The sequence below is a fragment of the Amblyomma mixtum genome, chromosome 10, assembly GCF_055824585.1.
Source record: "Amblyomma mixtum isolate Tamu chromosome 10, ASM5582458v1, whole genome shotgun sequence".
Classification (NCBI taxonomy): Eukaryota; Metazoa; Arthropoda; class Arachnida; order Ixodida; family Ixodidae; genus Amblyomma; species Amblyomma mixtum.
This window is the reverse complement of record NC_143021.1, coordinates 185,351,485-185,378,984: the sequence shown is the minus strand read 5'-3', so window position 1 is coordinate 185,378,984 and position 27,500 is coordinate 185,351,485. Positions and strand designations below refer to the sequence as shown.

The following is a 27,500-nucleotide window of genomic DNA, read 5'->3' as shown; positions in this document are numbered from 1 at the left end:
GTTTTACCGCTAATAAATTCAATAATGATGAAATAACAGCGCAAGGAACGGGACGAAAACACGAAGGAAGAAGACACAGACACGGGCGCTGTCTTCTTCCTTCGTGTTTTCGTCCCGTTCCTTGCGCTGTTATTTCATCATGGATTACCAACTAGCCCGGCATCTTGCACTTCTGAAATTCAATAAGTAGTTGCGCGTCCAGCTGGTTACTGTGAGCTTTCTTCAATCTTTGACACCCAGAGCGATCCCGGCCTTGAGCAGCGGTGGTGTCGCTGCTAAAAAATGGCACTAGGTGTAATCGTTATTCTACCCAGCAATTTTTTTGGCGCGTTAGTTTGTTTATATTGTTACGTAATGACTATATGCAGTAGAGGTAATCTACTAGCCAGAGGAATGATGTCCTGGGACTGCCGAATAGCACGCTCGTGCACACCGCAGCGCCGTCGTCATTCGACACACTTCGTCGTCCTCCCAACGTCGTAGCACTATTGTCGACGATATATTGTCACGTAGTGGTGACTGCCGTCCGGCGAACAGGAAAACAGCGAGAATCTCTTGGAAACGAACCTCTTATTTGGGCTGACTTGCGCCCCCCAAGAGTTGAATCACTCGGCGGCGGCATAGCAACAAGCGTGCTCGACGATCGTCGAACAGAATGCCCGCCGCTCTCGGCCTTGTTCAATTTAAAGCTGGCATTGAACTTTCTAGATAAAACTCGGAAAGTTACTAGAACACTCTGGAACACCGTAGAGTCGGCATCCGCCTGGATGCGCTCAATCGAGATAAATCTATGCGCATCTTGCATCAGAAACCGATAAAGCGGCGTACCGGCACTTTTGAAGAATAAACAAGCACTACAAACATTCGCGGCAATATAAATACTAGTAATCGCATTGTGGCACTACATGAATTAGTAGTAGTAGAAGACTTTTATTCGACCATAATTTATAGGCCGAGCATGTCGACCGCCTGGGCGACCAGAAGCCGCTGTTCTTCTTCCCCTTCAGCGCCAAGCCAGTCGAGCCAGGTGGTGATGGATAGAGAGGGTGGGGGGAAGGAACCCGACTGCTGAGCAGCCGGGCAATAGAAGAGGCAATGGGTCAGGTCCGCATAGATACAGGGGCAGTTGGGACAGGAAGGGTCCGATCGATAGCGATAGAGGAAGAGGCGGGACGGGTTGATAACTGCATTCATCTGAATGTGCCGAAGAAGGCGAGACTCCGGCACCGTGAGTGATGGATGAGGGGGAGGGTAAAGGCGTTTGTCGAGGCGGAGCTCTACATGAATTACAAACGCACGACGTACTTAAAGCGGCCCAATGGACTGCGTAGAAAACATAAGCACTCCCTGCAATCAGTCCTCATTCCCATGTTGTTATCATAAACAGACCCCCCCCTCTTCATGAGTTCTACCAAGCCAGAGCTGCTTTATCGAAGCTTGATCGAATATTGCTTTATAGATGCCGAATCGAGTAGTACTGCAGCTTTACCACCGTCTAGAAAAATAATTGTGTAGCTACCCAAAGTGACCATCATTCTAAAGGGCAATGAAAGAATCGAACATTGCAACAAATATTCTTACAATATTTCATTCAGCTTTTGGAGTAGGAGCAAGAACAGCGAAGCGCTAGCAGAGATCAAGCGATGCTATTACGCATGAAGTTATAATTAAAGCGGTGAAAGTACGTAGCAAGTATCTCCACTAGAAAGATGCAACATCGATTCATTGCATCAGGTCTATGACCTTCCCTTGACATACACAAAAATTAGTTTTCTGTAATTGCTGACATTAGCGAATGGAAGCCGATCGATGGGAAGACGATCGTGTGGCGCAGGGTAGTTTGCTTTGGGTTTGTGTGATGTAGTTTGGTGTGTTTGATGCGGTGTGGTGTGGTGTCTTGTGGTGTGCTGTAGTGTAGTGTGGTGTTGTATCCTGTGGTTTGACATGACATTGCCTGCTTTAGACACATCGAAAGACTGCGGCTGACACCATCTATAACCCATTCCGGAATATGCTGCGTCGGAAGCGAAGGCATATCACGCTTACGTCCACTCTCGATGGGCAGAGAGAGTGAAAACCTCATCATTGTAAGCAGGAGCTGTCGACAGAAATGTCACGCTTTTCAGTTGGTCGAAACGGTCGTGACCTCACAGTGCCCGCATTTCAAACGGGGCCAATTGTACTTTGGCTACTAACCATGCAACCAATTAAAGGGATCGTATAGTGATGCTCCAAGTAAGTTTGACTGAGTTTAGTTAATTGCTGAATTGCTTAACCTTTCTAGTCAGACCAGATAAATAAATAAAACCGAGTAGGAAATTGGCCGAGCTCGAGAATCGAACCCCGGTCTCATCGTTGTAAGCAGCAGTTGTCGACAGAAATGTGACGCTTTTCAATTGGTCGAAACGGCCGTGACGTCACAGTGCGCGCATTTCAAACGGGGCCAATTGTACTTTGGCTACTAACCATGCAACCAATTAAAGGGATCGTATAGTGATGCTCCAAGTAAGTTTGACTGAGTTTAGTTCATTGCCGAATTGCTTAACCTTTCTAGTCAGACCAGATAAATAAATAAAACCGAGTAGGAAATTGGCCGAGCTTGGGAATCGAACCCCGGTCTCCGGAGTGCGAGTCGGGCACGCTACCACTCCGCCATGCCAGCTCGATGGTTTGGAATGAACAAAGGTGCGTCTAGTGAGTATGGTGTCTTCGTTCGCTCCCATCTTCCTCCCTTCCCGTTACGGCGAGGTTTAGGTGTCCACCGAGATATGATAGACAGATACATTTCCTTTCCTCAAAAACCAATTTACCGACGAGCAAGGCGTATTTGTCCGCGTTTCAGATTGGTCCAAATTGTTGTGACGTCACAGCGCGCGAATTTTGACGGGTGTCCACCGAAATATGTGAGGCAGTTACTGCTCAACTTCCTTTCCTCAAATACAATTTTCGACTAGTGTCTACTGAGATATGTGAGACAGTTACTGCGTAATTTCCTTTCCTCAAATACAATTTTCATTTCCGCATTACGGCCCCTCTTTCTTCTTTCACTCCCACTACCTCCCTTCCTGTATGACGCGGTTCGGGTGTCCACCGAGATGAGAGAGAATTTCTGCGCCATTTCCTTTCCTCAATAAAGCGTTGCGTTCAAAGGGCAACGCATCGCGCCGAACGGGTGGTGGCGTTCCTTGGACTCCGTGGCAGCGCTACAACATGCTGTCGCGTTCCACTCCTAAAGGCGAAGCTTAAGCGTCATTAATTGGCAGTTAATTAATGCACCAACAAAATGAAAAGTGAACAATCGCGTAGCAGAATGCAGCACTCAGGCTTTCGCCTTTCACCACTTTAGCCGCTAAAGTTCCTCGTATTTTTTAAGTGCGTTCCTCCAATGCGATTAGTGCCACACTCCTCACCTCCTGCCCTTTCTTTCCTATACAGTGCTCGACCCTCTCCTGCATGCTCTTTCTGCATGGAAGCTTCAATAATTGTTATATTTTCATGTTCCGAGCCTAAATAACGGGATGCCACCGATACCGTGGTGGAAGGCTCCGCTTTAATTCGTGATTGATCTAGCTTCTTAGACTGAGCACATCCGTTATTTTGAGTCCAGTCTAGATAAAATTTCGACCCCCATTACCGACCACAAAAGATCGGCATATCCTGATTAGAATAATGCGGATGCCAATGTGCCACTGCGGCGTTCACGGACGTTTCACAGAAACCAACTCCATCAATCGCAGCAAAGCAAGCTGGAAATATCGGGGTCGGCCTATGTGCTATGACTGAGACATTCTATTACGATCGAAGGAAGTGAGTGCATGTGGGGTGGCCGGTACCTGAGGTTGCTTCCACTGTCGCCGACTTCGAGGCATATATTCTCTGGGTGATTGGCAACGAACCCTTTCATGTGCACTTGTTCCAGCACTCGCCACACATCTTCTTCAGAGTGGCTTCTGGCCGGATCCAGTACGTCGCGCAAGGGTCCTCGTGTTAGGCATGGGTCCTGGTTTATGGAAGAAAAGAAGGATTTGTTTATAGAAGCCGGGCTGGGAGCCTCTAAACTACATAGAGTAGAGAATAAAATCGCCAACTTCCTACAGTCAGTGGCAGCAAGAATGGAAATGCATATTTCACTGATAATATTAGTTTAGGAAACATCGAATCGAAGAATAGCAATTATATGCGACCAAATTTGGGCGATTGAGAGGTGAAAGTTACCCCTATAGAAAGAACATACCTCATTCACATCCTAATATTGTACTGTACGGTATGGACTACGAGTTCAACTTTCTGGGCAGCACTTTTCACTATTAGGCAACTGTGGAATATTGTAAGACACTGTTATGAAGATACTGATGCGAATTGTCTAACCTTTCACTGAGTAGCAAAATCTTCCTTTTAATGTTTGTCCGGCGCTTGAACCGAGCAGTTAAGACTTCCATAGAAAACCAATAGGATGGTATCTTAACGGTAGAGAGCACAAAACTACAAACGACTCTAGAAGAGATCTGCGGCTATATTGATTTCTGCGGTGCAATCTTGCGATATGCAAAAATGATTGCATTCATATGCACCTTTGGATTGCAGAGGATGGATGGATGGAAACAACTTTATTACACACAAAAAAAAATCTTCCAGGGTGGTCCCCTACTGGTCCAGGAGTCCACGGGCTAGTGCTTCACGTAAAGCCCGATCCACTAGCCATTTCTGGCCGGCGGGCTGAGCGGTCCGTAAAGCAGCCTCCCAGGGAGAATGAGTGGTATTGGGGATGGGGGATACTGCCTTTGGGGAAGGACATTCCCAAAGGTAATGGAAAAGTGTGGATTTGGGCACGCCACAGGTGTTACAATCAGGAGGAAAGGTGGGATGAAAGCATGAGCGGCGGTGGGGTGAAATAAAGCAGCCTGTCTGTAATTGCCGCCATGTGGCGCTGGATAAGGGCGACAAGGTACTGTGGGGTGGTGGCAGTGTCATGCGGCTGAATTTCTAAAATATGGTAATTTAGTGATATGTAAAGAGGACCGAAGGGGCTTCTTGCGCAGGGTTGGGTGCCTGATCCTCCGGGGTCCGGGAGGAGAGTTCTAGGGTCAGCGCATGAACGCGCTCATTACCGGGGATCGAGGCATGCCCAGGGACCCACGACAGAGTAACCGTTCGGTCGAGAGAAGTGGCCGTGGAAAGAATACGGTGTGTTGCCGGAGTCGCCACGCCCTTTAGGTAGTGGCGGTACGCGGCCTGTGAATCTTTGCAAATTTCTGTTATGTTTTTGTCAATGATGGAGTGGGCCAGAGCAAGTGCGATGGCGGCTCCTTCCGCCTCTGCAGGCGAATTAGTTCGAATAGTGGCGGCGGCCCCCACTGTGCCGTCTTCATAGGCTGCGACTGCCGTGAAATATCTTGGTTTAGAATTTTGTGCCGCGTCGACATAAAGGATATCGGAGCGGTTGCTGTATGTTTTGGTGTAATAGCTCGCTCGTGCCTGCCGCCTACCGTGATGGAGACTAGCACTCATATTGCGTGGTAGGGGCTTCTGATATATGTGATCCTGCGTGCGCAGAGAAATCATGTAAGGTGTAGGACTTGTTGGGGTGGGAATTGGTGGATTGAGACGTAGCTGTCGCAGTAGGCATTGTCCTGTTTCCGTGCGACTCAGGCGGACTAATTGGTTGGTGCGTTGAGCCTCTATTAATTCGATCACTGTATTGTGGGTACCAGTGGCCAGGAGACGTTTCGTGCTAACCGTCCGTGGAAGACTTAAGGCAGAGGTGACAGCCGTGCGTATTAGGATGTCTGCCTGTTGTCTTTGCCGCTGAGTGAGTATGTGGTATGGAAGGTGGTAAGTAATGCGGCTAATGATTAGTGCATTTGTCATATTGAGGGTCTCGCGTTCAGACAGCCCATGATTGCGTGCTGCCACCCGCCTGATAAGTGCAGCGACCTGTTTGGTCTGTCTCTGCAAAAGCTGAAGGGTGGCGGTTGCATCGAGTGTGTTGTTAATGAGAAGGCCGAGAATCTTCACCTGAGGCACAATGGGCACTGGATTCCCGTGCATGTGCAGTTCAATCGGATTGCAGAGATCGCTCCTCCAGAATTTCTGGTTTAAAATATGGCGTTGTACAGTACAATAAAATATGATATGATATGTTCGTAGTGTATAACGTTCCGAAGCGTCACGTATGCTGTGGAAGAAGCCGTAGCGAAGTACTCCGCAAAAACAGGCACCTTCCGGGATTCTTTAGCGTCCACAGACATAGCGCAACAAGTGGCCGTTTCGCCATTTGGTCGCCCTTAAATGGGGTCGTGGCGAAAGAGATTCAGTCCTGTGCTCATGGGTAGAGCACATAATGCCGAGGGTTATACTGCAGGTGATTTATATTTTCAGCAGCCCTGAACCATTTATTAAACTGTCACGGGTGGAGTGGTGGAGTGTTGTTTCGGTGATTTGAGCTTTACAGCACGCCGTATATCGAGGCATGGGCCTTTGTGATGGCTTTTCAATTAGAATTTCAATCAATCTTGGAACATTTATGAACAAACAGTTATCAAAACCTTTATCAATGTAATTCTGCACCCTCTTAAAATAAATAGAAAAACCTGAACCTTTGTTTTTCGGCTTCAAGCCATACTCTGGTGCTGTAACACAAACGCGGCTTATAAACAACATCTAGAACGTTGTGATAACTCCCCCAAAAAAGCAGGCCCACACAAAACGACAGGTATGCACAGGGTGGAGGACTCGTCATTGTAGCAACACTTTGCAAATTAGCTCATTGGCCTCGGTCTGCCATCGTAAGTTGCAGTCTTTCGGTCTACTGAGATGTCATGAATTCTTCTTGTAAAACGCAAGACAGGCCCAACCCAGGGTTCTAGACTTATCCAGTATTGCTAATGCAGCTAGACTAGCCCTACCCGATACCAAATTGCTAGTTAACAATACCTTTAAAAGGTGAACAACAGAGTATTGAAACGCCATATGGTTCCCAGCTACTAACCAATACGTAAATGAACTACAAGGAGTGCAAACACCGAAAACCAAATACATATTTAACGAAAACAGCATGAATGACGGGCCAAATGACTCCCTTCTCTTGAAATGAGTGGGACGGTACGCTGAACGCTGAAAACAGACCCGTACTGGCACGCCTATACTTCTTCCAGCAGCTTGTTCATCCCCATTTTAATGTTCAGATACCTCCAAGTACAGACGAGAGATGGCTTGTCTAGAGCACTTGCTGTTGGGCGGCACTTGCAGTTGCGCGAGTTGGTTTGTTTCCATGCTTGCAGGACAGAGCGCCAGAACGAACGGAACGCAACAATCGAGATGGACGATAGGATGAAGCGTTAAACTAACCCCTTTTATTTCGAAAAGAGGCGAACCTGTATTTAAGAAGTGCATATCAGACCACATGACCAAGAGAAAAGGCCTACAGGCAACAAACAAAAATTAAAAAGTCCAGCTGTAAAAAACAACGACTGAAGCAAACAAAGTCCTAGTCAACTGTAATCTGAACGGGGTGCAACAGAAATTGTTTTGTTTTTTTTTAAGAAAGGAAATGTGAGGCTCTGACAGACCAGCCACCACTCCTACACAACGCAACCAACTTGCAACTTTTTTCTTCCAAGAAAAACCAAGAATGCAACAAAGGCAACACACACCCAAAGCGAAGCAAAAGATGATATTTGATGTCGAACAATGGCACAATCAAAATTTTTTATGGCGAAAAAGATGTAAACAAAGAACATGGCTAAATATTAACAATGTTAAAAGCCGCAACGAAATTGCGGATAGCAATATAACCCTAAAGATGATAAAAGCCCAACAAGAAACACCGAAAATATTAAAAAATATCTGCCTCTCCCGTTACCGAGAGTAGAGTAAGCATGAAATATTTACGGGCATAACACATTGGTTCTATATGGTACTAGTCAAAGTCTTGAAATGGGTCTAGTGTTCAACACACCACAGCACACATACTGTGCACTGGTCCATGTAGACGCAATCGTTTCCTGTGGGTGTCTGGGGAATCTCTTCCACCCTGCCTCGTCAGCTGTATCCGGTTTCTGTTTGCCTGTTATCTTTGTAATCGTTGTGTTGTCGGCAGGGGCGAGCAGTCCTGCTGTGGCGTATCACTCGCAAAGCGATCGCTTTCGGCAAGACGCTTCTTACCTTTCCTTTCATCAGGCTCCATTGCTCGGCTTAAGCAGCTGTGACGGTGGCGGCATTGAAATGCAGGAAAATTCAGAAGCGTCCGCGGACACGACGAGACGCAGGCCTGACAAGAATGTACATGCAGCGCGTTCGAAATTGTCTAAAGTGCGTAGAGGCGAAAGCGCTTTCCGCGCCACTTTGCCTATGTGACACTGGTGACGTCACCACTGGATTACGTCTCACATAATTGATTACGAAGTTATGACAAATTCCTAAATAGTGACTAATTACTGATTATTGACTAAATACTAATTAACTGCTAATTAATGACGCTTAAGTTTCGCTTTTAGGAGTGGAACGCGACAGCGTGCTGTAGCGCTGACAGGCAGTCCACGGAACGCCACCACCCGTTCGGCGCGATGACTTGCCCTTTGAACGCGACGCTTTTTGAGGAAAGGAAATGGCGCAGTAATTTTCTGTCATCTCGTTCGGCACCCGAACCGCACCGTACAGGAAGGGAGGAACGCCACCACCCGTTAGGCGCGAAGCTACCGGCGCTAGTATGTCGGTCCTGTAAGAGGGCTTAGAGAGTCTCGTCAAATCTTGTTAAATCTCGTACGGTGCCCGGATGCTCTCGTCTCAGCTCCCGGATGTGTGGAATTCAGTGCCCGGATGTTGGCTCTCGGTCTTGGCGTGACGTCACCACACTGCCGACAACGGGAGCTAAAAGCATTTCATGCTTAAAAACAGCGATGATCGACTAAAAACATTACTTGAAGGCAAGACGGTAAAAACGATAGAAGCCCAACAAAGAACACGACAAAAAAAACGATAAATTGGCGACGATCGAATAAAAAGCATAAAAAAGCATAGAAGTGAGTAAAAACTAGTGTGCTAAAGAATGCTGCTAAAAACTGGAGTTTCCTGAAAGAGAAACTACTTCTCCCTCTGAGAGTGAAATTGAAAGCATGCTCCCGCCCTAGTCACTCAACCTTTTTATTCGGGCAGCTTCCATCATCTAACGTGTTAGCTTATCAACACGTCTCCCTATCACTGCGGGTTTTTTTTTCAAGGTCTGTAAGAAGCCTGAGTCGAGAACATTACAATATAGGCAGTGAATTCTGAGATGGCGCGGCTTTTGAACACTCAAATTGTGGCTGTGTTACTTCAGTCTCTCACTTAAGCAACGTCCGGTCAGACCAATGTACTTTCTGCCGCAAAACAGTGGAATGGAATAAATAACTGACTGAGAGCGCTGGACAAAGTGTGGCTGGTGGGAGCGCTAGAGATGTTGCAGGCGGAGTAAACGAAGAGAAATTAACGCAGGCCGCGGTTTTCCGTGGTAATCCTTGCTCTCTAGCGTTTCCGCCCAGCTGCGCGAATGACAAAAGCACAAACGCAATACCCGCAACAAAGCAACTGAAATAAGAATATCAGATTTTATCCCACAACGCACCACTCCAGACAGACGTGCTCACCTTTGTACATCGCCATACCCGATTCATGACAGGCAACCCGTTAACCTTCGCCGGCTTCGATGCAAATTTTATGTCATTTTGAAAGTTTGGACACTCCTTCTTTCCATTGAAAGGTAAGGAATGAAAAATCTTGGAATCGTTAATTAGCCGCTGCTCTACTTTGTATCAATTTGATGAATGGGTCGAGGATTTTCTGCACCCAAATTTCAAATTTTAAGCTCGCAAGTTGATATCAGCACACAATACAAGCTGGTAAATAGTACTGCATTGCTCTTCAAGCTTATGCACACTTCATTGATGCTTACATGATGTTTTTGCGCAAAGTTTACAGACAATTACGAGAGCCGGTAATGCAATAGACTACTCCAAGTAAACACACTTTGGAAATTCTAAAGTGTGCTTGGCGAAAGCCTTGTGGTCAACCCGCTGCCGCTTCCCCGAACCGCTTGGCGCGGAATCACTGGGCCGCTTCGGAGCCATGCGTCTCACTCAATCGCTTGCAACGAGACGTCTGGCGAAGGAGCGGCCGGAGCGGCGGTGCAGCTGCCACCGCCGACGCGCTCGTTCTACCGCTGCTGTGTGACGTCACGGTTGCTATGCACAGCTGCGCCCCCCACCGGCGTGCTGGTAGCTAAGGAGGGGAGGAGGTTGCGCCGCTGCGCGGAGGAGAGGCCACAGTTGGCACGATTCCAGCGCACGGACGCACACCGCGAGCATGAGCCATTAAAGGCTTTCGCCTTAGAATTTGAGGGCAGCTCTTCACGCATTGTCACGCCATCGCGGGCAGGTGGCGTGTAACGCTCCTAGCCTCCCTACGGGATCTTTCCGTGGCAGCCACCTTCCATTTGTCCATTCCTCCACTCTCACTGAGGCAGGTGCCGTTTCGCTCTTCTACTACCTGCCACCTGTCACATGTCAGGTGACACAGTGACCTGTGACCTGTCAGACGGCGTGTTACGCGCACTACTACTACGACGCGAAATGCTGGTACGCGCACCTAAGAACTGCGCTATAATATTTTTTTATAGCTGTGGGCTTACTGATTTCGTTGTGCCGTTTTTGATGTGGTGTGTTTTACTGAGCAATATTTCAGGTTTGTTACTAATGTATATTGGAACGCTCTTTCCGCTTATACGGTAACGCTTTATTTTTCTTTCTTATGCGGTAACGTTTTATTTTTCTTTCTTACAAATCACTGTTCTTGCTATAAAATGTCATATTTACCTGTATTTACCCTACCTGTAAAAATCTCCCACGAGATTGACGGTATTTCTTAATAAATAAATAATTCTCTATTTACGCTTCATTGCGAAACGGAAGGAAAACGAATTTAGGCACTCCTTAACCAAAAATTTAGGGCATTACAACAAGGGGAGATAAACAACTCCACGGGAAACTTACCGTATATATGGTATTTTTCAGCGAAAATACAGTCACCTAGTAAGATCCTAAAACGGTTGGGAGAAAAATACACGCTGTATATTCCTCTATTCATCCCATACGATTCTGTTTCGCCCGCTTTTTTCTGTTTTTCTTTTTATTCCTGTTTTTAGTATCATTTTAGCCTCCACCTCCTTTCTCTCCTGCGCCTGTTGTTCCCCTGTATTCCCTTTAGATTCACCAATATATTTTGGGTTTGCGTACAGTTTTATCCTCTTTTTTTCATTTTTATTGATTGCCTTTTCGTTTCCCATCTTTTTTTTTTCTTTCGCCTCTCCTCTCACCAAAACATTTCACTTCAGCACGCTTCTCACCTCCGTATCAACATTTGCAGTCGTCTCTCCTGAACCAAAGCTTCTTTAATACAAATCGCATAATTTTCTCACCCTTTTTACATCGCACATATTCATTTCCCTTAACCGCATACCAAGCGCCACCACTTCGATGTAAACTTCACTACATAACTCCCATAATAATAACCGCGCTCCTTCACATCAAAAGTCCTGCTCTTGTCGAAACATTGATCTGCAGTGTGAGCCTTCTCTTCCTCCCCATGTTCATCTCTGATTTGGATTTGTGCGAAACTAACACTGTGAAACGTGTATGTGCATACATGAGTATGTGCATACAAGAAAGGTGTGTGTGATAGCTCATGTCCCTAACCAACACTGCAGGCAAAATAAAGTTGGCCTCTGTCGACAGGCAACACCATTCTGACGACGGAGAGACTACTCTCACTGAAAATGAAGCTATACTATGCGAAAAAAAGAAAGAAAAACAAAAAGAGGTATGGCCATCACCGGCCGATTTTGTGAATAAATTTCTTCCATGGGAACCGATTTTCCAGTGCCAATTTCTGAGCCAACCTGGCCTTTTCAGTAAGGACGTCAAGAGTTTGATTCAAGTTGTGAGAAAATGTTTAACTTAAATTTTCTGAGCCCTAAGTGCTTCCTTTTTTTTTGCTGCTGGATAAACGTTAACATAACCAGAATGAGCCAACCAAACAATTTTCACTCAGAACTAAAATTTGCATGGAGCTGTCCTCAGTGGTCCTGAAGTAAAGCTGAAAATTTTAGTTGACCTGGGGTTCTATAACGTTGTGCTGAATATCTGACACACGAAGTTTAATCGACTTCGACACCTCTCATATTCTGCCTGTAAAACCAAAAAAGGATTGAAGAGGACACTTGAGCTACGCCATAAGGGTATGACGCCATTGCATTAATGGGTTAATAGTCATATACACAGAATTAGCATTTCTATAATTACCAATCATAGATTCCTCGGAGTCCTCGTACCAATTCTGACGCGGTGGTTAAGCGGTGCGCAACTGCCCTGAGATGGCAGGCATTGGCACCGGTGGAAGCTGTGCGGTCCAGGTTGCTCTTCGCGAACCAAGTCTTGCGATCAATCAGTTATTTAGTTGTTGCCTGCCACGGTGGGACGTTTGCTTAAAATCCGGTGAGCTGGTTGTCATGACACCAAAAGGTCGCGTTAACCAGGTTAGTTAAGAAAGATTTCTGGTGGATTTTAACGTGATAGCGTTACGAGCTCGTATCGCGCAAAATCCGGTGTCGTCGGACTTAGCGCCTTTGACCATGAGCGAAACATTCTTGAAAAATTGCCAAAGAAGCAACCTATGAGGCAGGTGGGCCACGTAACCACGTAACCGGCTGATCACGTAACCAGGTGGCGTATCCTAAACCGCCCATCGGATTGTCAGTGAAGTGCACACCGTTGCAGGTGGCAGTAAAATGAACGATTGGTCAGGAGGGGTTGCTAGGGAAGAGCAACCTGGATCGCACAAATCCCACCGGTGACAGTATCGCATGCTCTGGCGTGTCACTTAACCGCTGCACTACTGATCAGGTGTGGTTTGAGGACTCCCTGGGATCTATGAGTGTTAAGTAGAGAAAGACGAATGTGCATATATGGGCACTATCCCATTAGCTATCGCGTCATCCTTTTAGGGCGTAGCTTAAGTGTCCCCATCAATTTTTTTGCTCATTGTCAACAATGCCGGCGACGGATGCCGCCTTTTCTGCGACACGACTCCTTCACGTTATTGCGTTGAAACGCAAGTGAACGTACAAGTTGCTCAAAAGAGCTTGTGATGTCGCTAGATGCTAATGTGGCTTCAGTTCCCGAAGGTGTCGAGGAAATCTCTCTGTGGTCTCCTAAGAAATCCGATACCATATAAAGGTGCTCGAACAGACGTCTAAGGATCGTGAAATATTTTCTCACCTGCGGAATTACGGTGACGACTGAGCGCAGTTTCCGCAGAGGGACAGACGCAATGTCAACGTCATCGATGCGAATACTGCCTTCTGATGCATCCAAGACCCTAAGAAGAGCCATGATGAGCGATGACTTCCCCGCTCCCGTGCGTCCCACAACGCCTACCTGCAGGAATGTGATACGCAGGCGTATTCCTCTCTGCGGTGATGTCGTACTGAGACGACAACATTCAACAAGAGTTCCTAAATAATATACCAGGGGAACCTGGCGAGTAATTCAAATAACGTCGTATCAAAGTCCTCGGATTCTCATCAGTCTGCGATATAAAAAAAAATCTCTTGCAGATTATTTCCTTTACTGTGCTTCCCATGGTATTTTTATTCATTATCCTACCTTCACACTACCGCACTTGGGGCTACTCCGCTGCGAGCGCTTGGTGACCCCACGCCGTGCGTGAAAAATATTAAACTCAAGTCGCCTTACGCGCGAAAATGCGTAAGCATTTCGAGTTCCGTAGCTTCCTCTGTTACTTAGTAGTGTAATTATTCATTTATTGTAATTGTTTGAATAGTAAGCAATTAATCAGTTGTTATTTGTTAAATAATTAGAAGTACATGCATTAATAATTTTTAAACTATAATTATTAGTTATATTAAGTATAACTTATTAATTCCAACTTTATTAAATATCACTCAATGCATTTCATTGTTGTTTTTATTGTTCACAGATGCCCTTGTGCCATAAAAATCTATCATCATCACCATCAATTCACCAATTTCGTGAATTACTCGAAGTAATCAATCAGCGAAACTGATTGCCTTCTTATTCAATTAATGATTTTATTTAGTAATTCCCTCATTTTCATTCTGTCATAGTTAATGATTACAAATCATAATCACACTCTCACTGAATGATCAACATTTCGTGAGGACACGCTCTGTCCACACTTCCTATCACACAGCCCGTGGTGACATATCCAGTCTACACCACTCATTAGGCAAGAAATACTTTCGCATCAAACACACGACTACGTCCGCTCTGGCGAAGCCGAGAACCAGACATTATAAACAGCTACCTTCAAACCTAGCATGGAAGACAGCTGTCGCTGGAGTTCGCCTGATATGCCACAGCACGCGACATGCAGAGATCATGGGCGCGGTTCCCACTGTACAGTTGCGATCAGTCGAAATCGATTATCATGTAACTTTCCCTAGCAGTAGCTAGAAAAACAACGCTCTTTACTGCGCTCTCCTCAGTGTCATAGCCAGTTTGTCTCTTCCACATACTTCTTTCAAGATGTTCACAGAGAGGGGCAGAGGTTGCCACTGTTTGAGGTGGGTGGCACTGCTCTACGAAGCACGCACCAAAAAATAAGTGAGCGGCTACTACGTTGGTGTCACGTCAGTGGTTGGAACGATATGGCGTGAAGGGGCTGGTTGAAGAAGACCTTCGAAAACCTCGAAATGATAGGCCCTTGTGCTGCGAGGCACGTACCAATCGATTTTCGCCAGGTTTTGCGACTTCACTATATAGCGGAAAAAGTGCGAAATATTTGCATTCTCTTTATCTCTCTTTCTTTTATTTTATTGTACGAGCATAATGTGCCGTTGCCTTAGGTGTTCGCGAAAAGTAGTTAGTTCTGAACTCACTTTTCAGATGGAAGTTCACACTTCTTTAGCGGAAAAGAATAGCCTTGGGCAAAAAAAGAACAAACTGAATCGAAGAAATTTTCTCCTCAAATATAAACCTCAACGCCAGGCTTTCAGTGGTGAATAAAAATCTTACAACAGAGCTTCGGTGGCGCATGACTCTGCTTTGTTTATTTCAATATGTGGAGCTCTCAGAAAGGCGGTGACTGAAGAAACGAATTCGGTGGTTTTGAAGACATTGGTTGGATTTGAAAAAAAAAAAAAGTTCAGTGCCAGTTACTTATTCAAGTGTAATTCTGATTAACAATCTAAGTTGTTTGGTTTAGTATTATGGGGTTGAACGTCTCAAAGCAACTCAGGCTATAAGGGACGCCGTAGTGGAGGGCTCCGGAAATTTCGACCGCCTGGGGTTCTTTAACCTACACTGACATCGCACAGCACACGGGCCTCTGGAATTTCACCTCCATCGAAAAGTGACCGCCCGGGCCAGGATCGAACCCGTGTCTTCCGAGTCAGCAGCCGAGCACCATGACCACTGTGCCAACGCGGTAGCCTTCTCTATTTTTTCACTGGTAATATCGAGAAATCTTTAGAGCAAGAGCCTTAGCCTAAATCGCATGCTTTTCCTTTGCGGGGATCCGAGAACTTAGCTACAGAAATGGGTACGCTAGCCAGAAGATTCTCAATCCATTTACCTTTTCTCGGGGTTTCACGAGAAAGGACACATCTGTGAGAACGTTTGGCAAGACACCTGGCCTGTACGATGCGCTGTACTTCTGAAACTCGACTTTTCCTTCCGATGGCCACTTTGCTCGGAAGTCAAGACTTGTGCATGAGGTCAGCAAAGGCAGAGGCGATTTTCCCTGGGCTCCGTCAACTTGAGCGTGTGCGGCACAGGTGTCTGTCTAAATGGAATAAAACACGCATACCCATCAGGAAAATTCGTTCTTCCCTTCAGAGACTGTTTCAGATTGTCGCAGATAAGTTTCTAGGCACACCGTTCTCCCTGGCCTGTATGGGCCCTCTATCATGATTTGCATTCGGCCCCTGAGATACTTAGCAGGACAGTTAGTTATACCCCGTCCAGTTCTCTGAATAAGTCCTCTAAGCAGGTCAGATCGTGTCTCCTTGCCTGACGCCCTTCCTTATCGGTATTTTACCGCTCTCCCAGTGAATCCGCATGACACCTGTGCAACTGTTCTAGAAATTTCATTAACTTTACATACGCCTCTCCAACACCGTGGCTGCATGGCTGCCGTGGTTCGCAATAAGTCAAACGCTTCGCGCAATCAGTTAATGTTAGACACATACAGACGCTGGTCATATTCTACACAATTGCCTATCCAGCCATTGATTGTGTCAACGTGGTTCATTGTAGAGTAGCCTTTACGAAATCCAGCCTGATCCCTTGGTTCACTTATGTCTACGGTTACTCTAACTGTGTTAGATGCGTTGTAAAAAAAGGGTCTGTAGGCTCATCCGTCCGTAATCTTTCAAGTCATTTGTGTTCCCATTCTCATCAATAATAATGATGTTAGCATTGTTCCAATATTCTGGTGCTGTCGAGGTCATCAAGCATTGCGTATAGAGGGTGCACGTCTTTCTATCGTAGTGTCCTCACTCTACTCCAACAAATATGGAGCTACCTGCCGTTGTTATCTATAAAATTACTTCGGAAGCTTTTTTACCATATAGCTTCTGAGGGCTTCAGTTTCAATGCAAGTAGCTTTTTTTTTTCTTTAGAACAGGGTACCTTATTCATGCAGGCACACTTTGATTTATCGCCCTTTTCTCTTTAACGTTGTGAGACCAGTCCAAACACAAACGGTCTATATCCATGCATCTTGTAGGCTTCTTCATGCAGTGCGGCTTTCGCGAAGAAGTCAAAATTTAGTACGCCGTAGTTGGCTGGTACAACGTAATCAAAAGCAGCCCGAGCTGAAAATGGTTTTGTTCAGAGGTCTCATGCATAAAGCCCAATAATGTTCTCACACTTGCAACAACAGCTTACGTCATATTTTACTAAAACATCAATTCAGGCATTCTTGACCGCAGGTTGGTTAGTACTGCCCACTCACCTCTCCAGAAAGCCTGGTGTACTCCAGGCAGCGTTCAAATGACACCATGGTTTGGAAAAAGACGACAATGCCTGCAATGGCACCCGTGATCAAGAGCGGAATCTTGCAAAAAAGAAGACAGCAAGCGAATTAGAACTCAAAGGTGCAACAAAATAAATCTAAAGCTCAATATCGCAGCTTCTCTCACTGTACATGACTAAGAATCAGTAGATTTGTATCCTATCAGACGCACGCCAATCTTTTCCATCGCACACTGATTATTTAATTTGGTTTTTATGTAAGAAAGCTCGCTATTTCCAGGATAAGCCGCACCGCTCTCTGGATAATAAATCGGACAACATACATACAAAGAACGATGAATAAAAAAGAATCGGTCAAAGTACAGCAATGAGGCGCGGTGTTAAGCAGGTTTTCAAGAAGAGCTTGTGCTGCCCACACATGGTGGGACGATGATAATAGGGATGGAGGTCTACCGCTTTAAAACGGGCAGTCACATTCAATGTTCCCTGGCCGAAAGGCAGAAAAAAAAAATCTAGGGGTGCACTCAAGCCTACATGGGTGCAGTAATGGGAAAGCATTTTTCTTCCTCCTGCCGAGAACGTTGTTGCCTGTTCTTTTCTTTAGGCCTCCGTCGTTTCAAAATCGTCTTTTCGCACTAATCTCGGTTCCGCCACATCCGATGACGTGAGTCCTGTTGCTAGACCGTATAGTAAGCACACATAAAGTACAAATTAATTATTACAGTAATTATGTAATTCATCAATTCGATTGAATCCCCGATGAATGTCTAAAGTAATTCACTATTTGGACCAATCAATTTGGACAACTCATGAACTGTCCGAATAATTAATCGTTTCGAGGCTTAGTTCGATGCAATCGAATTAAATTGCTTGTTTCATCAATCCAGTAATTAACTTATTTATCAATTCACTAAATCGATTAATTTGAGAAGTAATTATCTCATTCAACTTATTAGCTATTTTGTCTAATTGATTATTTGTCAATGAAATTAATCATTTTGGTGACCTAATAAATAATTCATGCTAATTACATACTTATTCCATCAACGACCCAAATAATTTCTCTTATATGGATGATTGACTAGTCATGCGGACACTCTCTGTCGACACACTCTCATGACAGGTCCCGTACACGCCACTGATAAAAGACGAGGAATGCTTTCGCATTAACAGACAAATTTGGAAAGCCACAGGCATAGAGAAAGGAACATAGTTGACTAAACTAAGCAGCGGCCTAGTTAAACGGTCGGCATAAGCCGGCGGCCGGGCGGCGGCAGTGGCAGTTTGCTCACGTTGACGCTTTCTACGCTCTCGCTCCTCCAGCGCGGCCCTCTAGAACGAACCTCTTCCGAGACGGCAGCCTGAAAGGTGGTCTCCCTTCGGCGCGGTTACGCTGGCGCCACTGTTCCTGCTGTAAAGCCTTTGTCGCCCACTGTTCCTCGGTCTCCCTACGCCGCCGTTCGGCTTCTGACCCGCCGGCGAAATCAACTGGGCCTTTTCTACGCCCTCGTTGAGCCTCACGAGCGCGGCGACCGTCTTCCCCATCAGACAAAGCACTGTGACACGTCTGCTGCTCGGTAATCTGTGCGTGGTGCCTTTGATGCGAACGCTTTATGCTGCTCATCGGCAACGAAACGCGATGTCCAGAAAAAGTGGCGCCCAAAATGCCCGTGACACGGCCGGAAAAATAAAATTTCTTCTGAAGGAGCGCGGAAATAAACCCAGAACTTTCAGATTGCGAGGCGAGTACGGAGCCTAAAGGCCAGAAAACCACTTTGTTGTTTGGTGAACAAAGGTAGATTATCTGCGTTGCCTGACAACTGCATGCTAGTGGTATAACTGCATGATACATGTGTGTCATTAGGTGGGGGCGAAATTCTAGAGGCCCTTGTACAGTGCGCTGTCAGGGCACGTTAGAGAACCCCAGGTGGTCGAAATTTCCGGAGCGCTTCACTACTGTGTCTCATAGCCGAGCCGCTTTTGGACGTTAAATCCCATAAACCAAACCAAACCACTGTGTCATTAGGAAGGGAGGAAAAAGACAATAAAAACATCGTCACGTAGGTAAATAGCCTTGCGCCTGATTCAAGGACGAATTCCGAAGAACTAGGTACCGCAGCGTTCAGCAAGAACGGCTGAGAGAAAAAAGCCGAGCCTCGCACTTCTTCCTCGGAAATCTTCGTTGTCCACTTCAGCGCTGTCGTCATTACCCCTCCTGTTCGGGAGCATCAACCCGACGCTAAAGAAGACCTTCAGTGGCACAAGGTCAGTGCGTCCTAGCGTAGTAAGGTTTTAGGCAGACTACGTGCACTAACTCGGAGCGCTTGCGTTGTCGGCGCTCGGGCGTCTCGTGAAGAACAACCTCATTCTTGAGCTCGCCGACACGACGAAGGACTGTACATTAACCGAAATAACGGCGCAGAAGTTTTTCGCTCCGCCCACGGTGTCGGATCGGGTTCGAAGCCCAGACAAAGTCGCCTGCAAGGAATTCGGCATCTCGTCTTCGCAGGTTATAGCGGTGCATATCCCGGCCTTGCTGATCTCGGATTCGCATCCTTGCTAGCTGGCGGACATCCTTGGCGCTTTGTAGAAAAGCGGTAATGTCGTCGCCTGTGCGTTCGTCGAAATGGGGAAGCAAGGCGTCGAACGTTGTCGTCACCATGCGTCCGTAAACTCGAGAGAACGGTGTCATGTTGGTAGCTTATTGGACGGCAGTATTATATGCGAACGTGCCCTAAGGTAAGGCCTCGTTCCATGTTCTATGTTCTACGGCCACGTACATCGACAGCATGACTGCAATTGCCTTGCTGAGTCGTTCCGTTAGTTCGCTTGTCTGGGGCCGGTAGGCGGTCGTCCTACGATGCCGTGTGCGACTCAGAAGAAGAATATGCTGCATGAGCTCATCGGAAAAGGCAGGCCCTCTTGTGTAATGACAACTTCTGGTGCTCAGTGCAGCAAGACAATTTGCTGAACGAACAATTTGGCGATCTCAACAGTGGTGCCACTGGGGACAGCTGCCGTTTCCATGTAGTACGTCAGGTAGTCATTAGCTACTATGATTACCTGTTTCCAGAGGTAGATGTGGGGAATGGTCTATGATCATGCCAATTTGTTGGAATGAAATGGACGGGGTGTAATGGGCCTGAAAATACCGGCAGTCTTGGCAGACATAACCTTGCCTCAATGGCAGTTCCAGCAAGTTCGCACAAAATGCTTCATGGTGGCGGAGAGACCAAAAGAGGGTTCGTCGTGACAGGCTTGCAAAATTTCGTCGCGTAGGCTCGCTAGCACGACAAGTAAGGACTGGCGACGGTTCGGAGCAAAATTCGTGTCAAGAACGCCGTCGCATAGGCAGAGAGAAGACAAAGGGCGTCTGAAAGCCTTAGGGAGCGTGCGCTGCTGGTCAGTGCTGTCGGTGTGGCTGAAGGCGTCCAGAAAGGCGTCGTCGTAAACGGGGGCTTCCGGCTTCCAGAATGGGTGCTGTCTGAATGCGACGTTGGAGTTCCTGTAATGCCTGCTCCTGCGGTATTCCCCATGTTACCGGCACATCAGCCTTGGTCAAGATGGTAAGGGGTGCGACTATTGTCGAGAAGTTTTTGACGAACCAGCGGTAATATGCAGATAAGCCAAGGAAGCAGCGAACTTCTTTCAGATCACGTGGCACCAGAAAATTCCCCATAGCAACGGTTTTCTCTGGATCCGGAAGGACCCCGTCCCGGTTCCCTATGTGACCTGAAAACTTCAGCTCCTCGTAAACAAAATGACAATTTTCGGCTTGAAGTGTAAGGTCAGGTGACTATAGCCTGCAGAACGACGTCGAAGCGACGAAGGTGCCCCTTGAAATTTGGGGCGAAGAAATTCCTGCCGTTCAGGTATACAAAACAAGTGTGCCACTTCAGATCGGCAAGAACAGTGTCCATGAGTCTTTGAAAAGTGGCTGGTGCGGAACAACGACCAAAAGGCATGACCTGGAATCCGCATAACCTGTCTGGTGTGATGAAAGTCGTCTTCTCGCGGTCCCTCTTACCGACGTCGATTTCCCAGTACCCCGACTTCAGGTACATGGAATAGAAATATCTGGCATCGCGGAGGCGATCCGACACTTCGTCGATTCTTGGCAGAGGATAGACATCTTTTTTCGTGACATTGTTCAGTCGATATTAGTGAACGCAAAACCGCCCATCTTTGTCCCATCTTTTTCTTCTTCAAAAGAACCCCTGGGGCCGCCCACGGGCTTCAAGATGGACGGATGACGTTGGTATCCAGCATTTCTTCAACTTGAGCCCTGACAGCGGTGCGTTCCTTAGAGGAACGCTATAGGGTGACTGACGAAGGGGACGGACAGTGTCATCTGTAATAATGCGGCGATTTACAATATGTGTGCGTCCGACGCGTGCCGACGATGCAAAGGAGCTACGGTAGCAGTTGAGCATGTCCGGATTCACGTCATTTTTCAGGTCAGTAGGGGCGTCGAATTTTTTTGGCGGTGCGCTGGTTAAACTGTGCGCGCACTTAGTTTCTTTGACGGCTTCAAGGTACGCCACAGCCGTCCCCTTATTGACGTGTTGGTGTTCATTGCTGAGCTTGGTATGCAAAGCCTGCTTATTCCCGACGACAGCTTCTGTTGCTCGGAGTGTCACTGTGACGGTCACCATGACACTAGAACGTGGCATTACACTCATATGCCCGTCAAAAATGTGCACTGCAGCAGGTAGTTTGCTGTTGGTTCGGAGGGCATTCGCAGTAAAAAACTTGACAGACTTGATCTGCAGGTCGATGATTCTGCCGTGTTCTGCTAGAAAGTCTATAACGAGGATCACAGCACAGGAACACCGGGCCAGCACGACGAACGTTGCCAGGAAAGCTTCCCCTTGCACCGAGACTCGCGATGTGCACTTTCCCGTCATCACCATCATCATCAGCCTGACTACGCCCACTGTAGGGCTCAATCCCGTGGGCTCAAATGGCCACCAGCGGTACGTATCTGTGGGCCATCCCAGATGGTAGTAACCATCTTGAGCGCCGCGGAAAACTGTCCACTAAGCTCGGAATAGTCGGCGTCAGTATCTGCAAGGGCGGTAACGTAGGTTTTCATTGTGTGTGCTGTCGTCAGCTACAGTTACGCCGGAGATTTCACACTCAGTGTCACATGACCACTCCTCGTGGTCAGCAGTGCAACATTCAGGCGTTGCACTCGGATTACACGATAGAGCTGCGCACTGATTCTTCCTCCTCAGGCGCCTTCCTGAATGCCCAAACTGACTGAAGCGCCCGGTTGGCCCTCTCCTCAGTGCATACTACATCGGTAGTAGCTACATTTTCCCTTTGTGTGGAAGTGATACTCTGGTCTTCACTCTCTGCAATTTCAGTTGTAGGAACGGGCTATTCTACAACCACACTTCTACCTGTAGAGCTTGCTACAGCCTCTTCTGTGGTTGTTAGAGAATCGATGCCTCTATCCTTCCACCCGACATCTACGGTATTTAGCTCCACTGGCTCCCTAACCTTCCTCAGATGTCGAACTTCAGCAAGCTTCATCAGAAGGATTGCTTTCTCTCTTTCAAATGCCTTTTCGGCCTCTTGTCTCCTTTTCCGTTATCTGTTTTCTTCTTCACGTTTCTTTTGCCTTTCTTTCTGAGCGGCTTCTCTAGCGCACTGTCTTCTTCTTTTCTCTACCATTCCCTCTCTCACTCCAAAGAGAGCTTCTCAGACTCTTCTTGTCTTCCCTTCCGGTCTCTCTCCCTTTCTTCGTTTTGCCTTTATTTCTCTCTCTCTTCCTCACAATTGTGGCGAAATAGCCATCTTGGTGAAGGTTCATACTCAAAACAGCACGAAAGTAGGGACAAAAGAAGGCGACAACAGGCGCTGACTCTACTGATCCGCCAGTTGTCAGTCAGCGCCTGTGTTGTCTCCTTTTTTTGTCCCGTTTTCCACGCTTTTTTGAGTATGAGCTCCCTTCCTGTTCTTGCACCTCTTTCCATTTCTGGTCCACCCACTGAACAAATTCAGCTCCCTTCATACCCTACTCAAGTCCTAACGCAGCTACCTCCTTGAGATTCATTCTGAGCCTAAACTCTTCAAATGCAGTACATAACGCCTGCTCGATGAACCGCTTCTAACCGCTTGTGCGCCGCATCTCGCAATATAGGTCTCCTGCTAAGCACTCGTTTTCAACCTCTTCGTAAATGTCTCCCGATCTTTCTCCGTTCTCTGCGCTTACAAAGCACCAAAAGTCCTGTTCGCGGACGCCAGAACCACTTCGCGCACTTATTGCGCGCGTTCCCAGAGGCCCTTAGAGCGTGTGGGGCGGTCTCGGTCATAAAGGAGATGCCCTCGACTGGGCATGGCAAGATAAGCCCGAGACCAGCTACCAAGCGACATGGTCGTTTGGTGCCCAGCTTTCGCAGCTCGCAAGCCAGAGAATGGGTCACAGCGAAAGGTTCACAAGCAAAACAAACCTCATACAGCAGAGACGGTACAGAGGATTTCATACTCACTCGTACGAGCACATACAAAGTGATTTACAATACAATGCAACTCGTGCAAAGTAACATTCGAGAGAGATTAGAATACAAAGATATATTGCACGTAAAGTGCTTTAACACAAGAGAGAGGCAAAAAAATTCAGGGGGGCACTTTGTTGACCTAAAGTGCGGTGAGGCAAAAGCCTTAAGCGCAGTATTGCTGCTTGTGTGACTGATGTGTTTAACATATGTTAAACTTCGCCTCGAGCGAAACGCGACAGCGTCTTGCCACGCTGCCAGGGAGTCCTCAGAACGCCATCGCTCGTTCGGTTCTACACTTTGCTCGTCGGTAAATTGGTTTTTGAGGAAAGGAAATTATCTGTCTCGCATACCTCGGTGGACACCTGAACCTCGCTGTAATGGGAAGGCAGGAAGATGGGAGTGAACGAAGGCACCCTATCCACTAGACGCGCCTTTGTTCATTCCAAACCATCGAGCAGGCATGGCGGAGTGGTAGCATGCTCGTCTCGCCCTTCAGAGACCGGGATTCGATTCCCGAACTCAACCAATTTCCTACTCAGTTTTATTTATTTATCTAGCCTGATTAGAAAGATTAATTAGGTGGTGGTGGTGAAAAACATTTATAGTCCAATAAATTTTTTACAGAGAGGTGATTGGGGTAGGCCCTATTGGCCCTTTCCCCTAACAATACTAGGTGGAGCCCCTATTCCGGGGCCCCATTGGCAAGCAACGCCGCCCGCGTCCGGTGAACCAAGGCCTTTTGGGTCTTTAGGTCCTGACAGCCGAGCAGGGCCGCCTCCCAGTCCTCTCTAGCGGGGTTGGGGTTGGGGGGGATATATGGGTTGGATTGACACGCCCAAACCATGTGGAAGGTGTCAGCCACCTCCCCACAGAACTGGCACGTGCCATCAAAGGATGCGTTGAAATGTTTAAGTACCGCCGGGCACAGTACAGTGTTAGTAAGAATTTTGATGAGGAGGCGCTCGTCAGCGCGATCCAGTCCCTTACAAGGGGCCGGGTAGCGCCGGTGCTCCTCCTTGTAGTAATCGGTGATGTGTTTGAATGTAAGGGCCAGATTGTCTGCTTGGGAGTAGGCTTCCAAGGACAGGGAGATAGCCCGGGGAGAGAGTGCGCGGACGGCCTGACCGGCCTGTTCGTTTCCCTGTAGACCCTGGTGACCGGGGGCCCAAATCAGGTTGCGTGGAGTTGGATCTTCAGATCGACAGCTATATTCCAGTATGCGCCAGGCAAGCGGGGGAGCCCAGCCCAACTCGTAGTTCCGACAGGCCTCTCGCGAGTCGGTGATGATGTGTTTCGACTTGGGAGTAGTGAGAGCAAGAGCAATGGCAATCTCCTCCGCGTGTGTTGCGCTGTAGGCTTTGAAAGTGAGCCCGTTAACTGTGTTTGTGTTGTGTACGACTGCGGCCGTGTACCACACCCCGTGGTGTGGGCTGGCAACGTCCACGTAATACACATGTTGTTGGTTACCATAGTATCGCGCCAACGCTTCTGCGCGCGCCTGGCGACGACCGCTATGGTCTTCTCTGGACATGTTGCGGGGAATGGGTCGGACCCGGAGGGCGCGTCTCCAGGGTTCTGGCACTCTCTCCCTTTCCTCAATATGATAGTCATGTTTGATGTGTAGCCGGTCCAAGAGGCGGCGACCGGACGTGGTCTGTGCCAGACGCGTGTATTGGTTGACTAAGTGGGCTTCTCGAAGCTCCCGGAATGTGTTTACCACGCCCAAGGCGAGAAGTCGCTGGTTGGACGTGGTGACCGGGAGGTCGAGAGCCCGCTTGATGACTTTCCGGTGGATGACCTCCAGTTGGTCATCATCATGTTTGCGCAGGTGCAAGTAGGGGGTTGAGTAGAGGATTCTACTCGTCACGAAAGCATGGGCAAGCCGCAGTCCATCCTTGCTTCGTAATCCGCCCCGCTTGTTGGAGACCCGGCGGACCATGCGGCCCACCTGGTCTCCCACTGTGCGAAGTTTGGCTAGGGTAGTGTCGACCCTGCGTTGATGGTGTATGAAGAGACCAAGGACACGGATCTCCTTGGACTCCCGGATCGGTCCCGAGGGGAGACTGATGCAAAGCGGTGTTGTGTCCCGAGGGGAGGGACGTATGTGCACAAATTCTGATTTAGATGGGGCGCACTGGAGTCCGCAGTAGGCCGCGTAGTCGTCGACTAGGGTCGCCGCTGCTTGCAGGCAGGATTCCATGTGGCCCAGGTTACCTTGCGTGGCCCAGATTGTAATGTCATCTGCATAAAGAGCGTGATGTATCCCGGGCAAAGAAGACAATTTGGAGGGAAGATGAAGCATTGCCAAATTGAAGAGGAGGGGAGACAGGACCGCGCCTTGAGGTGTTCCCCTCGAGCCGATGGTGTATGGCCCGTGTTCCGCATCTTGTATGCGTATGTAGGCTTGACGGTCTGTAAGAAATTGTTTTATGTAGTTGAACGTTTTGTGGCCACAGTTGGTGTTACTGAGGTGGTCCAGGATTACTTCGTGTTTGGCGTTGTCGAATGCGCCTTTAAGTTCCAAGGCCAGGACCACCTTGTCGTTGTGGGGACATTCGACAGGATCTAAGATGTCGTGGTGAAGTTGCAGAAGTATATCCTGTGCTGACTTGTGAGGGCGAAAACCGAACATGGTGTCCGCGAAAATGTGCTGTGTTTCGAGAAAATCGGAGAGTCTGTCGCGCACCATCGTCTCCATCAGCTTGCCGACACAAGACGTGAGGGAGATGGGGCGAAGGTTCTCCACATCAATAGGTTTTCCGGCCTTCGGAATAAAGGTCACGAGAGCCGATTTCCAATCGAGAGGGAGAGGAGTCTCTCCGTCCCAAATGCTATTGATGTACTTGAGGAGCGCGGCGTAGGCTGCGTCGGGAAGGTTGGCCAAGAGTTTGACCGTAACCTTGTCGCGCCCGGGTGCAGTGCCTCGCTTCATTTTGCTTAAGACTGCCCGGAGGTCGTGGATTTGGAAAGACTTGTCCAGCTCCGTGTTCTCTTCGCCTGCATACGAGAACGCCGGCTTCCGGGGGTCCTTAGTGGTGCACAGGTATCGATCCCTGAGCGTGTGCGCTAGCTGTTTTGTCGTTCCTGTAAAGTTGTGCAAGGCCCTATGTAATTGGCGTTGGGTTTCCGTGCGTGTTTGTATTGGATCAATGAGAGCGCGGAACAGGCGCCACGTGTTGCGGCCAGACATCTGGCGAGCAGCCGCGTTGCACCGGTCCACCCAGTTAGTGTCGGCTAGCTGAGTAGCATATTCCGCTGCCTGTTGTTTTTTTTTTTACATACATACATATTTATTTTGTCATATTTACACATGGAAGTATGTGTGCCCGCGGAAGCGCAAGACAGGGCGCTTGTGGGCGGGCCACGGCAATCAAACAAAGTGCAGACTCAGTACAGACAAAATTACATGGTTTGCAATATAAAAGAGAGAAAAAAAAAGAAAAAAAAACATATATTGATAGGAACAACAATCACACTTGTACACACTGAAAAAGTAGGTTAAATACATAGATTATGAGGATACAACAACAACAACAAAAAAGCAACCGTGCTTCGTAACACATATCAACAAGACCTTCAAAGTGTTTCGAGCCATTATGTCAGTGTACCGTTTTAAAGGTTCTAGACGTAACTAGCCAGGATTTTACTTGTGATTTGACCTCTTTGATAGTCTGCAATGATAGTATTTTTGTTGGAAGCTGGTTAAAAAGGAATGGGATGTAGAACATTCGGCACCTTTTTCCATAGTGTGTATATATCTTGGGAAGCTTAAACGACTCTACTTTTCTTAGTATTTTAGGTTTGTTCACAGGAAGCTTAAAGTTATTAGAAAAGTAGTTTCTACTAATTACTGCATGTGTAAATAAATCTTGAATGAAGTACACATCAGCTGCAATCATTCTTTCAGCACTATCTAAGGTCTCCTTAGACGTGCCATACAAAATGT

The 27,500-nt window shown here is 47.5% G+C and overlaps 1 protein-coding gene across 1 annotated transcript in view; it reads right to left on the bottom strand.

Annotated features, from left to right (window-relative positions):
• Window positions 1-27,500, bottom strand: part of LOC149327938 (multidrug resistance-associated protein 1-like) — an 85,957-nt gene that overhangs the window by 2,304 nt on the left and 56,153 nt on the right. Inside the window, exons 13-16 of the mRNA XM_089565013.1 lie at window positions 17,029-17,130; window positions 15,646-15,855; window positions 13,308-13,466; window positions 3,834-4,000 (exon numbers count right to left, since the gene is read on the bottom strand). Coding sequence (XP_089421139.1) covers window positions 3,834-4,000; window positions 13,308-13,466; window positions 15,646-15,855; window positions 17,029-17,130 — 638 coding nt within the window. The remainder of the gene's footprint in view (window positions 1-3,833; window positions 4,001-13,307; window positions 13,467-15,645; window positions 15,856-17,028; window positions 17,131-27,500) is intronic.